This window comes from Pecten maximus, chromosome 1, assembly GCF_902652985.1.
Source record: "Pecten maximus chromosome 1, xPecMax1.1, whole genome shotgun sequence".
In the NCBI taxonomy this organism is placed as follows: Eukaryota; Metazoa; Mollusca; class Bivalvia; order Pectinida; family Pectinidae; genus Pecten; species Pecten maximus.
This window is the reverse complement of record NC_047015.1, coordinates 13,411,411-13,425,511: the sequence shown is the minus strand read 5'-3', so window position 1 is coordinate 13,425,511 and position 14,101 is coordinate 13,411,411. Positions and strand designations below refer to the sequence as shown.

The window sequence follows — 14,101 nt, the reverse complement described above, 5'->3', positions numbered from 1 at the left end:
TTCTAACTCAAAGCATTTAAACATCGGTATGATCAAGATTTCTATCGTGAAAACCGCTAACTCGTTCAATACACGCCACTGACTCTGTACCTGCCTTGGCGGACCCGATTGAAACGGATATGAAAAAGGGGCAACCCAGAATAAAATTAACCGGAAGTGGGTCAGCAAAAGCTCAAAATACACAAGATTCTTTCATTTTATAAAATCTTCTGAATTATTTCTTTAAAAATCGACATTGTTAAGCAAGTGATGATTGATCATTTTCAGTCTAATAGCAAGATAATCATGGCTATCAGCAAGCCTCGTTCCCGATCTGTTCTGCTACCAGGAGCCAGTTGAATCGTTACAACCGGATACAGTAAAGCGGTTCAGTCTTGACGAACAACCGGCTGTGCCCTTGAGAACGCCATTACCGGAGACCATGGCTAGTAAGAGACTGGCGAAGTCCGTTGTTAACTGGAAGGCATTTGGCGAAAGGGTGTCTGATGCCAACCTGCCATATTTCAAGAAATTCAAGCTGTTGTCCGATACGTACTCAGGAAAGTAAGTGTCCAAGAGATCCCAGTGATAGGGCGAAATCGCCCATTTCTGTCCCGACAGGTTGAGAACAAATTCACTTGAGAGAATGCTGGAATGCGAAGGCAACGGCCATCTCAATAAAAGAATATAGAGTGGTGTGCGAGTTAATACAGTTGGACTTTCTAAAAGAATACCAACAAGATATTTAAACTCCACCAACCAGTACTGCTGTAGTCAGGCCCGGGAGCAGGGGATGACCTCGTCCGAATGACACCATAGTCTGGTGTAGAGCCAGAGCGCACTACTATATGGAAACGTGGAATTCTCAGACACCGTTTACTGTTGCTAAGATTTTGGTGCAAATGCAATAAAATCGGGCGTGACATTGCACCTACCTTACATATATGGATAATGAGATATTTATCTGCCCCCAAAAAAACCTATTTAGTCTCATACTGGTGTAGTGGAACTGGACCGGGTCGATCATCGGCGACCAGGTAGCTCAATCGGTAGAGCATCCGGCTACTGTTCGGAGGTCCCAGGTCCAAACCCTAGTCTGGCCATGCATTTTCCCATTCCTACTTAGTACATTTGGTGCCGTGACCAAACCTTGTTTCAAGTGAGGTGAATACTTGACAAGGGGATATCCGAACCTGGGTTGTGAAGTCTTCCGGGTCGAAGACTTAAAAAAAAGGAGGGAAGAGTGTAGCGGAACTGGACCGGGTCGATTATCGACGACCAGGTAGCTCAATCGTTAGAGCATCAGGGCTTTATCACCCATCTATTTGGGTCCGTTAAACGGAACCCCTCATTCCGTGACACGTGGAACTTTGGAGAGTTCCAAATTCGTAGTCATTTTGACATTTTATGTAATGCTGTCTCGGCAACAGGTGTTTACAAGCGTTTGATAGATCACGATTTTCATCGCACCATGTCTCACAACAGCAAGTATTATGCTAAAAAGATAAGAAAATCTGACGAAAAGGACAATAAAAAGATAAGTTGTTTCTTTAAAAAACAGTGGACGAAACAGTGGAAAGACAAGCAACTGATGACACGACTGAAGAACTTCTTGTTAGATTCCAAAATAAGAAGGACAGACAAATACTGCTCTAATGATTAATGTCACAATTGGTTGACTGTACTTCCCGTGTTCTGTCTGAATAATCAATCTCTCAGAACAACCAACTAAAGGAATTTTTGACTTTTTGTACAATACATTTTGTTATTGTTCCACATGTACATTTGGCCAAGGATATACTTAATGGTGGCCAATTGTCAAGTGATAATTGATTTCCAATCTATTCATAGAATAATATTTTAATAATCATAGACAATGTTGGTAAGTTGTTTGATTTTTTGTTTAAAATATTAAATAAAATAATCAATATGTAAAAGTTGAACTTTTTTTTCTGATTAAAGTTTCAAAGTATTATGTAAACCACCCTCCTACTTCAAATATCTACCCTGAAAATAGTTGGAGCAGAATGATCTCTTGAAAAAAATTCTATATAAAAGAGATATATGATACTTATACATTACTTATAAACCCTAGCTACCATATTATATATATATGCAGACAAGAAATGATGTGTTTAGTTGATACAATTGCATTTGTCTAAATTTCCCAAAACAGCTGTTTTGTCGATCAATTTTTCCCAATTTGACCCCAGGGTCCATTTCCTAAAAGCCCCTGATAAAGCCCTGTAACCCATATTTATCATTCATCCTGAATGGAGGAATAGGTCGATTTGTGGAATGAGAAAAGGAAATGAAAGAATTGAAGTGTTTCAGCACTTCCTGTTTGAGCACTTGTCAGGTTAGTCTAGATTTAAATATATCGATCATTTGGTTAGGATACAAATTAGTGTAGGATTTAACTGCAGCTGTAACTACTTTTAGGATTTTTTACACTCCTATACATAGGATGGGACCTTATCATCTACTTTTGAAATAAAAATGGTGATGAAGCTTTCACACGTAAGCAACAAGTTTTGGAAAAATGGCTTTAGTGGGAAATTGATTCCTTTGGGGAAAGGGCCTATGTATTATCTGCCCTAACTAATCTAAACATTGTTTGATATACCGGTAGTTTCCAAATATCTCCTCTGTTGTTAAATGTCCATCATGGAATTTTGATAGTTCCCAAACTCAATTTTGAAATTATACTGTCTACAAGACATTACATTGGAAGAGTGTAGCTCCACAGAATCTGTAGATCATGTAACAGTTACACATTCAGTTGTAAGATGCTATTGTGTCATTCTGCCTGTATGAACATGTTTACAGTATACCCGGAGGTAATATATACATATTCTTTTTCTTTTCAGAGTTTCCCAGCTCCCAGAAACTTTACCCAAGATAGATTTCGCTCACTACAAGTCTCTTGGTGCTCCTGCTGCTGTTGTGGATAGCTTGGAAAAGGCTGTAAGACTGCTTATTTAATTTATTTCTGTATACTGTATACAAATGTACTTGGTATTTTTCGCCCCAGGTTATTTTCGCCCTTGAGCAATACAAAAGATATTCGCCCCGTTTTAATTTCGCCCTAAGCTACTTTTAGAAATGTCTTTTCCTCGTTTACATTCGAAAAATTCTGTTCGGAATTCTAGATACAATTACACTCGGAAAACTCAGCATTTATCATGATCCCCCACTTTCCTTTCTTTGCATATCCCGATGAGGTGTGAAATGTAATCAGGTGTGAAATATACAACGTTTACCTGTGTTCAGTTTTACTTTTACCCAAAATTGATTCAAGTAGTATCAGGTATGCATGGTCGATTTTAAGCAAACACGATGAGTGGCATGTTCACCGTGCCGTGACTAATTACTGACCAGTGTTTTCTTGTTCATTTGTCATCAATGGAAGCCACAAGTGACAGTGAACTCATAAAATCAGTCTTCACAATAGCAAGAATTTGATGCTATATTGTGTGTATCATTTTAAAAAATGTCTGGATTTAAAAAGTTAATTAGTATTTATAGTTTTTTAAAATTAAATATACTAAACCTAGTTCGCTGTCTTGGCCCTTATTCTCGATTTAACTCAACGTGATATTGCAAATTTACCTGACCCAGATTTAGATCTAGATTTAATTTCACATGAATAGATTGGAATAAAACAATGGATTATTTGATTAATTTAGTGTAAATATATAACAAGTGTTGCTTGTGATTGTATAGAATAAAAAAAACACTTGAAAAGAAAGAGGGTATGTTTTGGATCCGACTACAGTTGGCCTATGTACGATGACTTGTAAATCCTTCAATTTAGCTTGAAATTTTCGTCGCCATCTTAAATTCGCCCAATCATCAAATGACGAAAATTAAACGGGGGTGAAAATTACCAGGTATACAGTATTTTGAGAGCACTGCAAGAATGGCCTTTTTACTTTTATAGCTCTCCCGATACTATGACATTCATATTTACTGAGGTATTGTAAAAAACAAAAACATGTACCAGAAACATAGTTCCATGCAGGGATACCAACAGGACTTTGCATTTATACTTTGCTATATACAGTGGACCCTCGATAATCCGAACACCTTTGTTCCCAGCCCAAACCGTCTGGATTACGAGTTTTCCGGACTACCGAATTTCGTCTACCAGGTCAAAACAAAATTGTTGTGTAAGAGTTATCTCCCTTGACTCTATACAATACGGGACGTTTTAATGACGTTTCATAAACACGTCTAATAGTCAGTCTTCTTAAAAAATAAATATACTTATGTTCTTGATATGATTCTTGTTTTCTTTTATTTTGTAGAAACTAAAAAATAAACAATGTTTTTAAAAGAACATGTGAAGTGAAAGTTGTTTTATTTATAGCAGGCATATGTGACCTACAAACAACACACATGGGTTACGTCCCAGAGGTTCACAAACGAGTAGAAATTACATACGTTAAATACCTGAAATGAAAGACCCACTATGTACAATGTACGTTTTTTTACGTAAATTATGAACCTGAAATGAAAGACCCGGTTTTTACAACTTACCAACAGTCTGTGTTTTTGTGTGTTTTTTTACTTTAAGTTAAAAACCTGAAATAAACGAACTGCTATGTACAATGTACGTTTGTTACGTAAATCAGAAACGTGAAATGAAAGACCCACTATGTACAACTTACCATTAGTCCATGCTTTTTTATATGATTTTTACGTAAGTATGAAGATACAATGAATAAGTTGCAATGTGTAGTTTGGTATGTTCACAGTCTTTATATAAGAAGTTATCGCATCACGTTACGCCCATTTATTCTGATTGGATAATAATAATAAAAACTATTCACAATATTGTGTGTTTTTAATCGTGTAAATAAAATTCAGACATACGCCACGTAATAATTAACATTAATTAATGTGGTGAATCGTAACTCACTTTGCTGTACCAGAAACTCCAAGCTACCTATTTAAAAGTACGCGACACCAGCGAGAACTACCCAAGCTGTCCGATAATTATTAAACCCGTATTCACTTAACAATGTGACACTTACTGAAGTAAATCAGCGGTATCTGACGACTTATTAGTGTGTAATTAACCCGGTTCTTGTGATCACTGCTTAATACGTAAATGTACCATGTGTGTAATTAATAACATGCATCTTTCAATGAGTCGTCATTACACGTAACGATGTTACAAGCCGATATCCTTGTTTACCCAATACAATTGTTAGTGATGTTAATTACCGATAATAAATTTATTACATGCATTTGTGATTGATTAAGTATCGTATCACATACTGTATGTTAGTGAATTAATTATTGCTAACTACGAAATAGCACTATGTAAAATAACTATAATAGATATTGTACGTCAAGTTGATAAAAGCAAGACCAGTCTACACTATAAAACCCTTTAATACTGTAGCATTTAGGTCGATCGTAAAGAAAAGCAATGTACCGTTATAAAGACAGAGCTACATTGTAACACAGGTAAACACCCGGGGCTATGACCTGGCAGCGGTCGCTATGACTACCTACAGTGTCAAGCGATAGTCTGTACAGCTGTCGACACGGGTGACTTGCCCGACATTTTTCTCTCCTCGTGGTGAAAAAATCGTCCGGATTATCGGGGGAAATTTACTAATGAAAAGTACTTTCCGTTCCCAAAATGGGCTTCCGGAATCGGAAACCGAATTTCCGGACTGGTGAGTACAAATAACGTTACGGAAATCCGTTCCCGTGCTATTCCGTCCGGACTGCAAGTTTTCCGGACTATCGGCGTCCGGATTATCGCGGGTCCACTGTACAAATCCCTGTTATAAACATGTTTTCCCTGGGTTTTGTGAGTGTATTGCTTAGGTATCAGATAATTTTATATCATTAATTGACAAAGACAGTCTGAGATCTAAAATAGTGATAATTCACATTATTCTAGTGTAGCCAGTCATATATCTTTTGATAATGTCCAAGGTATCACATATACAGATGGTTTGAGACCTGTGAAAATGATTCCTGTCCACAAGTTTGCTCCAATACTGTGCATAAATATCAGCCATTTATTGTAAAATGTTAACGTGTCTAATTTTGTCCGATTGCCACTCTGGATTTGGTTTGTTACGTATACTTAACCTCTTTTTCAGTATGGATCTGCCAAGGTTGCCTACCCAGCTGACACTAACGATAGTGTTAACAAAATAGAAAAGAAGTTTCAGGAAGCGGTACGTAATCTAAAAATATGCTTTATTTTACTACTTATTTTTATGCTGCAGAAGAATTCAATAAACAAAATGATACTGTGCTTATAATTCCATTACCCACTTCTATCTCTTATTTCAGATTTTATTTACATAAATTTATGTAAGCATTAATCAGTCGAAGAGTAATATTTTTTTTCAAATTTCAGAAAAAGGAAAGGGAAGCATATGTTTCAGAGGAAAACAACAATATTAAACAGTTAACAGATGTGGTAAGTATTTCATCAATTACCAACTCAAGGGAAGGTTTTATGCTTAAAATAACACAGTAATGCCTATCCAAATTTAATATGGAAATGATATGGGCACATTTCAAAATACAGCCTCCATCCTCACTGTGGCCTTTCCTTGTTGGATTTGACAGTGGGAAAGGATGTGGGAAGTTTTCATTGAATAATTAAGAGTAATAAAGTGTCCCTATGAGCCCCCCCATAGTTTTTAGTTCACCTGGACCAAATGTCCAGTGAGCTTATGTCATGGCCTGTCGTCCGTCAACATTTGCTTTAATTCGCTACTAGTCATAAAATACTTCGTGGATTTTAATTAAATTCGGTCAGAAAGATCCTTGTGGATTTTAATTAAATTTGGTCAGAAAGATCCTTGGGGAAAGGGAAACAGATTTTGCATAAATAGTGACTGACCCCGAAGGGGCCAAAGGGACAGGGCCAAATAGGGGAAGTAGAGGTTATGCTTTTAAATCCCTACTTGTCATAGAGTTACGAATGGATTTGAACCCAGTTTAGTCAGAAACATCCTATGGGGAACCTGACAGATTTTGCATAAATGGTGACTCTGACCCCAAGGGGCCAAAGGGGCGGGACCCATTAGGGGAAATGAAAGTAATGCTTTGAAATCGCTACTTGTCATACAGTTATGATTGGATTTGAACCCAATTTAGTCATAAAATTATAAATGAATTTGAACCCAATTTGGTCATTAACATCATTAGGGGAAGGGGAACAGATTTTGCATAAATGGTGACTCTGACCTCCAAGGGGCCAAAGGAAGGGGCCCAATAGGGGAAATAGGGGTAATGCTTTTAAATGGCTACTAGTCAAACAGTTACGGATGGATTTGAATCCAATTTAGTCAGAAACATCTTTGGAAAAAGTGGAACAGATTTTAAATGACTCTATCCCCACTGGCCTTAGGAGGATGGGGTCCAATAGGGGAAAAAGAGATAAGTCCTTTAAATCGCCACATATTCATAAGTACTGAATAGATTTCAGCCAAATTTGGTCAGAAACATCCCTGGTGAAGGGAAACAGATTTTTTCATAAAAAGTAACTTTGACCAACCCAAAAATATTCTCTGTGGTCTTTGCCGGACCCTTTGTACTTAGTTTCTTTGATATATCTTAGAAACCATTTAGATCCCCACTCTAAAAACCATATATAGCATTGTTGGGCATAAAGAGATCAACAAAATCATGTTGTAGATATAGGCCCTGGAGTCTTCCCCACCCATAGGGACTTAGTTTCTTGGTTATATTTTTGAAACTGTTGAAAGCCCCATCCCATAACCATGTATAGCATCGCTGGTAATTAAGGGATATGCACAATCCTGATGTAAAAGTAGGCCCAAGGGTCTTTCCCCACCCCAAGTGACTTAGTTTCTTTAATCACAATCATGTTGTAAAACAAATTCCTGGGGTCTTTTCACACTCTTAGAGTCATTTCTAGGTTATTTCCTTAAAGCAGTTGAGATCCCCACACTAAAACCATATATAGAATTGTTGGAGATTGACAAATAAAGCTTTTAACGAAATGTACATGAACATTATTTTAACGTTTTGTCAAATTCTACCATGTGAGCGATACAGGCCCCATGGGCCTCTTGTTCCTCTAGTGACCATATATACTTTATACACATACATCTTGCATTGAGGGAATGTTGAACAGTAAAGCAATATTAACTATTATACATATGCTGATTTTTAAGTGTTTATGCCAGCATTTGTCTTTTCCAGTCCACAAAAATCTGATAAAATTTTGTGTTTCTCGAAAAATATCTGTATTATTCCAACCAAACCTGGAGCATATTTGCATTGTACTATGTACATCATAAAACACCCTACAGATTACTTGAATTTTATCTTTTTGCTGTATTTACAGTGGAACTTCGTTAATTCGAACTCGGAAAACTCGAATACCCCGCTTAACTCGAAGTACCTCGTCGGTCCCAGCCGAATTCTCTCTTTATCTTAGTAAAGAAAACTCGGAAAACTCGAAAAACTCGGATAATACGAAGTGAAAATTTGGTCCCAACAATAAAAATCCTATTTGAAATGATCGAATAACTCGAAGTATAATTTTCGTCAATCGGTGGTAAACGTCGACATTTTTTAAGAGCTAAATTCCGTTTGTAATACTGAACATATCGGCACTACTAACCTACATGCTATTTATAAGTGTTTCATAAATTCATAAAAGAAATTGTCGGTTGAATCTTATAACAACAAGTCTTGGTGATAAAAAGTACTGCTTTACTTACATCAGGTAATTTCCTAAGGCGGTCACCGATATTAGTACACACGAAAGTCAACGACTCATCTACCCGTTCGCTCAAGCGGAACTAATCTCTGACACACCGGTAGATCTACCCGGCTGATGTTTTTACAGGTGTAGAAATGAAACAGTGACCGGCGCCTATCAAATCTGTAAACTGCTGAAACAATAGCGTAATTACTGCCGAGGTGTTCAGAGTACAACTGAAGCGGTCAGTGCTGTCTATTAAATCGGATAAAACGCCAACTCAGTTACAGTAACATTTTATACGCACATGCGCAGCCCAACTTCCGGTGCTAATACACATGGAAATGGCGTGGTTATCAATAAAAATTAAGTAGGCCGATCAAACAGTATTTTATATGTCCAATAAAAGGTAATGGTTCTGTTACGTTTTGCATGCAATCTGTGTTAAACTACGGTTATTTGATTTGACATGAATAACTTGTTATTTTGTCAAATTCCTCTTTATCGTTTACTTTTTGCAATCATGACTTGCACATCAGATCGTTATTGAAGTGACTAAGTGAAAGAAACTTTATCGTGACTGTATATCGGCAAAAATACACCAAATTACAAGTGACATAACGAAACATTACATATATATTTACATGTATTGACCAGTCTTCACACTAAACTGATGAGCGACAGACGAAGTTATAATGATTATATAATGTTGACAAATATTGATCGAACTTTCCACCAAAAATGATAACTCGCTTAATTCGAACACTCGGATAACTCGAAGTTTTTTCGTGGTCCCGTCGACTTCGAGTTAACGAAGTTCCACTGTATTTGTTAAAAACCTTCTATTTTCAGAAAATTATATAAAATCTGTATTGTTTACCAATTTATTTACAAATTGGAATGAATTCTATAATAAACCAGATGTACATTGTACTCAAGTGGACAGACACCCATTACGGCTCTTGTATCTCTGAAATGGGACCTTTATAATTTTTGTTTAATTACTATTTTATTTTACTTTCCATAGCCAGTGTGTTTAACAAACATTTCCATATCTTAATTGATTTCTGTGAAACAATATTGATTTATATTTCTGTTGATAAATTTACCTATGTGCCTTTTAGGTAGAGGTCTGCAAGAAAGCATTCCCACCAAAAGATGAATGGACCCTGCAGCTGTATACAGCCTATTTCCCAGACTGTATTCCGAACCCTCAGGTCAGGCCAACAATCTTCCCACATACCATGTTGAATGAAGATTTCTTCGGGGACGTTGCCCGTAAGTATAAATAACATTGAGGAAGGGTTCATAACATAACAAGTTGGACTTTATCTCAAAGACTCAAACTGTTTTAGTAATGCACAGAAAATGTTGTAAATAATCATACAGTACATGTAATACTACATTGACATGCATTCATTCCTGAAGTAAATATATATCTGAAGCTTATCTCCTTCAAAATGTGTATACAACATCACATACGAGTCATCCTGAATTTTCTGGTTAAAGTTTATAATTGCTCATTCTTAGAAAATACTGTACAGATTTTCTCTAATATTTAACCTGTCATCTCTATCTTCTTCAAATCCAGGATCATTTTACTTTAGTTCAAACTCATGCTTATTTTCTGAAGCATAATTTTGTATAATTCGAACAGGATCATCAATGTTTCTTTAATTTTGTTTAAACTGACCAAAATAAGCTTGAAAAAAGCGGAAGGTTAAATATGTTTTCATGACATTCCTCACCAGAAAATGAACAACCTCCTGAAATCATGATCATTTCAAAATACTTAACACACATACATCAGTCAGTAGATACAGCTTCTCCCAAAGTTCTTATATAGCCAGAATACACTTAGTTGTGTACTAAGGCCTTTTTTCTAGATCTGTATGTTTTTTAGCTCGTATCTTTGAAGAAGAGGGAGAGCTAATGTTGTCACAGTGTTCGAAAGTAAAGGTGGTCCGATGGCCCGAGGCTATAGAAAACCTGGCCGGTCTATGTAAAATTTCTAAATGTTGGCCCGAAGGACTATGAAAAGTTTGAGTCCTGACATACATTTCAATTCATGTAAACAACATTCCTATACTTTCTGATAAACGATCATATGAAATCAGAGTTAACAATCAAGGTGTTTTTACTGAGAATAGCGCGTTATTGACTTCAAACATTTAAGTGAGTATGAACTTGATGATGCAAGCTTTTGCGTGATGCAGTTATGCTACTTTAAACAATATATGTTTACAAAATAGGTCTATCGAAAAATGACTTGGGGCTAAGGGATTTAAATTTTCTGTAGACCAATTGTCTAAGGAATTTTCATATGTACTTTCAAACACTGTTGTCAACCCGGCGGAATTGTTGAAGTCAGATTTGGTTTTCTGATATTAACATTTTGGTGCAAGTGTTGAAGACATATTGATATTTAGTATAAGGGTTATACTATCCCCTACAGGTGGCAAACTAAAAGATTTCTTTGGAAAATACCTACATTTTGACATGCGAATAAAATGTGTTTTGGACTTAGACTTTTTATGCTTTTTAATTTTTTATTGACAAACATTTGTGAGATTATGCTGTTTTAATTCATAGTTACACTTCATTGTGATATAAGTATATGTGACCAGAGTAATATCTTTTCATTTTGCCTACAATTTTTATGGATCTTTGTAATGAAGTAGGGATTTACTCTAATAAATGAGGCTGGTTCTAACATTTGGGACATAAATGAGGTTGGTTCTATCCCTGGGGACAGAGGGGTGGGGCCCTGAATGGGGGGGACTTGGCTGAAATTTTGCTTTAAAATACTACTCCTTAACGCCAGAGTGATTTACAGCCAAATTTGACCTAAACATCTTTGGTGAAGGGCAATCATATTTTGTATCAATCAAGTTAGTTTAACCCCAGGGGGACAGAGAGGTGGGGTCTCAAATGGAAATGAATCAATTAACTGTTTCAACCAAATTTAGAACAAAATTGAAAGAGGAGCAATCACTTCCAAAATGGGAAAATTAGCTCAAACTTTGACTTTAAATGACTCGGATGACTTTATTGACAAGTAGGTATCCACTGTGGACCAAACTACCATAACAGAAACAAATTCTTTGTTGGATTTTACTGAAAGTGGTGTGAGCTCAAAGTTTATCATTTTCCCTGCAGTAAGTCTTAAGTTTGTAGTCAGATTACTATAAGGCCCATGGAACTCTTGTTAGAAAATCATTGTCAAGCAGCTTCATTCCTTGTGGGATTTTGATCAAAATTCACAAAATTACTAAGGTCCATAATGTCTCAAACAAGTTAAAGGTGCAGGGTCATTGGGACAAGGTCAAGGTCACCATTACTATTTTCAGAAACTTCATTGTCTGCACTCTGATAAAAAGTACAATTTACAAGGACCATAATATTTCAGACAAGTTTCAGTTTCCTAATTGTTGGATCAAGGTCACCATTACTTTTTTTTTTTTTTTTTTAGAAAATACTAGCTTCATTTTATATACATGTATACATAGTTCCTCTGACAGTCAAAATACTGACATTGCATTTTCTTGTATCATTGCATAAAAGATCAGTTACAAACTAATATATACTTTTCATTTCCCCAAATTAGCACCAAAAGAGCACCATCTTTATCATAATAAGTGTAATAGGTAGTAGGGGCATATAGGAAACATGTACTGCTTTAGTAATACTCAGTATGCTTGTTTTTTTCTGTTTTGCAGATCAAAGCCAGGCTTATTATGACTTTGACCTTGCATCTATGCCTTTGTACCGGATGCCCTATAAAAGTAGCGTGCAGAATGAGTATGTCAAGTCCAGAGAACCGGATTATTTGGACACTTTCAGCTCGATTGGATACACATCTCCAAAGGAAGAGGCTGACAGGTTAAAGGCAGAGTGGCCTGCACGCTTGAATGAGTATAAGACAACAGAGAAAACAACAAATAAAAAGTTCTGGCAAGAACACGAAGAAGGAAAAGAAGCATTTAGGGAGATTGGTAGAACGGTGAAGTCATTGATGGGCAAAAAGAAAGACAAGAAGGCTTAAAACTGTGTAAAAATTGGAATTTATGAATGAAGAATGACTTCATACTCAGTGGAAAAGAATTTGGACATTCTGTATTTGCAGTCACAGTAACAGTTTTTTGTAGTGACAATTATTAAAGTTTGTAAAATTGAACTTAATTACTTTCTGTCGTTTTCATTTTCAATGTATATAAGGAAAGTGTTATTGACAAAAATGTGTACATTCTAAATCATTGACTGTGCATATACATTCTAGATCACATGACTATACATACTACTAGATCACAATGCGACTGTGTACATACTAGATCACATGACTGTATACATACTAGATCACATGACTGTATACATACTAGATCACATGACTGTATACATACTAGATCACATGACTGTGTACATACTAGATCACAAGACTATACATACTAGATCACATGACTATACATACTAGATCACATGACTGTATACATCCTAGATCACATGACTGTACATACTAGATCACATGACTGTATACATACTAGATCAGAATGCGACTGTGTACATACTAGATCACATGACTGTACATACTAGATCACATGACTGTACATACTAGATCACAATGCGACTGTACATACTAGATCACATGACTGTATACATACTAGATCACATTGCGACTGTGTACATACTAGATCACATGACTGTATACATACTAGATCACATGACTGTATACATACTAGATCACATGACTATATACATACCTGATCACATGACTGTGTATACATACTAGATCACATGACTATACATATTAGATCACATGACTGTATACATACTAGATCACATGACTGTGTATATACCAGATCACATGACTGTATACATACTAGATCATATAACTGTATACATACTAGATCACATGACTGTATACATACTAGATCACATGACTGTACATACTAGATAATATGACTGTGTACATACCAGATCACATGACTGTATACATACCAGATCACATGACTGTATACATACTAGATCACATGACTGTGTACATACTAGATAATATGACTGTGTGTACATGGTAGATAACATAAATGTGTACATATGTGATCATATAACTGTATACATGAACATTGTAGATCACATGACTGTATACATACTAGATCACATGACTGTATACATACTAGATCACATGACTATACATTCTAGATCACATAACTGTACATATGAGATCATATAACTGTTCATGAATTGTAATCACAGATGTACATTAATCATATGATTTATACTTTTAGATCACTGATACATAAAAAATTCCCAAAACTATTCATACGATCCATATTGTACATACAATTATGACTAATACTACTCCATGACTTTACAACTAATCACATGACTATACTCTGATCAATGACTACT

The 14,101-nt window shown here is 35.9% G+C and overlaps 1 protein-coding gene across 1 annotated transcript; it reads left to right on the top strand.

The window, feature by feature from the left end:
• The first annotated feature begins 328 nt into the window (after positions 1-328).
• LOC117325515 (ATP synthase subunit d, mitochondrial-like) lies at positions 329-12,877 on the top strand. The gene is made up of 6 exons (XM_033881789.1): positions 329-543; positions 2,850-2,946; positions 6,108-6,185; positions 6,371-6,433; positions 9,820-9,973; positions 12,415-12,877. The coding sequence occupies exons 1-6, from the start codon at positions 422-424 to the stop codon at positions 12,738-12,740; spliced, it is 840 nt and encodes a 279-aa protein (XP_033737680.1). The 5' UTR covers positions 329-421; the 3' UTR covers positions 12,741-12,877.
• The last annotated feature ends 1,224 nt before the right edge of the window (positions 12,878-14,101 follow it).

Coding starts and splice junctions, on each gene's coding strand:
- LOC117325515 (XM_033881789.1), top strand. CDS start 422: ATGGCTAGTAAGAGACTGGCGAAGTCCGTTGTTAACTGGAAGGCATTT. Junction 544..2,849: donor TCCGATACGTACTCAGGAAA/GTAAGTGTCCAA, acceptor TTTTCTTTTCAG/AGTTTCCCAGCTCCCAGAAA. Junction 2,947..6,107: donor TGGATAGCTTGGAAAAGGCT/GTAAGACTGCTT, acceptor CCTCTTTTTCAG/TATGGATCTGCCAAGGTTGC.